A 1,680-nucleotide genomic window follows, 5' to 3' on the forward strand; every position below is an offset into this window, starting at 1 on the left:
AGGCATCCCTGGAGCTGTGAGCGTACCGGGCTCCACGGGCATCCCAAGGGCTGTGGTCATGCCGGGATCTGTGGGCATCCCGGGCTTGGCAGGCATTCTGGGCTCCATGGGCATCCCGGGTTCCACGGGCATTCCGAGCCCCTCGGGCATCCCGGGGGCTCCGGGTGTGTCCCGGGGGCTGTGGGCATTCCGGGTGCAGTGGGCATCCCGGGAGCTGCTGACATCCCGGGCTTCCAGAGCATCCCTGGGCTGTGTGCATCCCGGGCTCCACGGGCATCCCGGGCTCCATGGGCTTCACGGGCATTCTAGGGACTGTGGTTATGCCAGGATTTGTGAGCATCCCCCGGGCTTCCAGAGCATCCCTGGGGCTGTGTGCATCCCGGGCTCCATGGGCTTCACGGGCATTCTAGGGACTGTGGTTATGCCAGGATTTGTGAGCATCCCCCGGGCTCGGCAGGCATCCTGGGCTCCATGGGCATCCCGGGCACCACGGGCATCCCTGGTGCAGTGAGCATCCCAGGTTCCATGGGCATCTCCCGGGGCTTGTGGGCATCCCAGGCACTGTGAGCATTCCAGGGTCTGCAGCCGCCCTGGGCATTGTAGGCATTCAGAGTTGCACAGGCATCCCAGGCTCCATGGGCATCCCACATTCCATGGGCATCCCAGGCATTGTAGCCATCCTGGGCGCTGCGAGCTTCCCAGGCTCCATGGGCAGCCCTGACACTGCAGGCATTCCAGGTGCTGTGAGGATCCTGGGCTCCTTGGGCATCCTGAGCGCTGTGGGCATTCCAGGTGCTGTGGGCATTCTGGTTTCCATGTGCATCCTGGTTTCCATGGGCATCCCGGGTCCTGTGGGCATCCCTGGCACTGCAGGTGTCCTGGGTACCAGGAGTGTTCCAGGTACCACAGGCATCCCAGGGACCCCCTGCCCTGGGCATTCTGGCTGTGTCCCCTAGAACCCCCCGTGCCCTGGGGTTCCTTGGGCTCGGGGCATCCCTGACTCCTTGGTTCCTGGGGGGTCCTGGGACCCCCTTGAACCTCAGCTATGAGGGTCTTGTGCCATGCCATGCTGTGCTGTGCCGCCGGAATCGGGATGTGCACCCCCTCTCCAGCCTTCCTGGGAGGCTCAGCGCTGTCCCCACCCCTCTCCTGCCTTCCTGGGGGGCTCAGGGCTATGCCCACCCCTCTCCTGCCTTCCTGGGGGGCTCAGGGCTGTGCCCACCCCTCCTCTGCCCTCTTGAGGGTCTCCATGCCTCCTGTCCTCCCTTCTCCCCATCCTGTACCCAGAGGAGTCCCTGCAACAGTGGGGGACACTGTCCCCCTTGTCCCCAACTCCTGCTGTCCTCCTTGTGTACACCGTGGGGTCTGAAACCCTTGGGGGGGTCCCTGGGGTCCTCCCCAAAGCTCTGGGATGCTTCAAACTGCAGCGACCCCCCTCAAAAAAGGCACTTCTGCCATGCCTGAGCCACCACCACGGGGACAGCACAGAGGCCCTTGAGAGCAGCTGGACAGGGAGTCCCACCCCCCAGGGAGTTTGGGGGGGCTGCAGGGTCCGAGAGCACCCAGGAGTGTCCTCGTGGGGGACAGGGAGTGTGCACTCAGGGCTGGGACAGGTGACATGTGTCCCCGCGTGTCACACACTCACCAGGTGAGGAGGGGCTTGCAGACCCCCCCCCCCCC

The 1,680-nt window shown here is 65.2% G+C and overlaps 1 protein-coding gene across 1 annotated transcript; it reads left to right on the forward strand.

The window, feature by feature from the left end:
• Positions 1-58: 58 nt before the first annotated feature.
• LOC103809595 (putative cuticle collagen 75) lies at positions 59-164 on the forward strand (the record flags this gene model as incomplete). Its single annotated transcript, XM_009082442.1, has 1 exon — positions 59-164. A coding segment is annotated over exon 1 (106 nt), but the record flags the coding sequence as incomplete, so codon positions are not given.
• Between the last annotated feature and the right edge of the window lie 1,516 nt (positions 165-1,680).

Source organism: Acanthisitta chloris, unplaced genomic scaffold (assembly GCF_000695815.1).
Source record: "Acanthisitta chloris isolate BGI_N310 unplaced genomic scaffold, ASM69581v1 scaffold32100, whole genome shotgun sequence".
In the NCBI taxonomy this organism is placed as follows: domain Eukaryota; kingdom Metazoa; phylum Chordata; class Aves; order Passeriformes; family Acanthisittidae; genus Acanthisitta; species Acanthisitta chloris.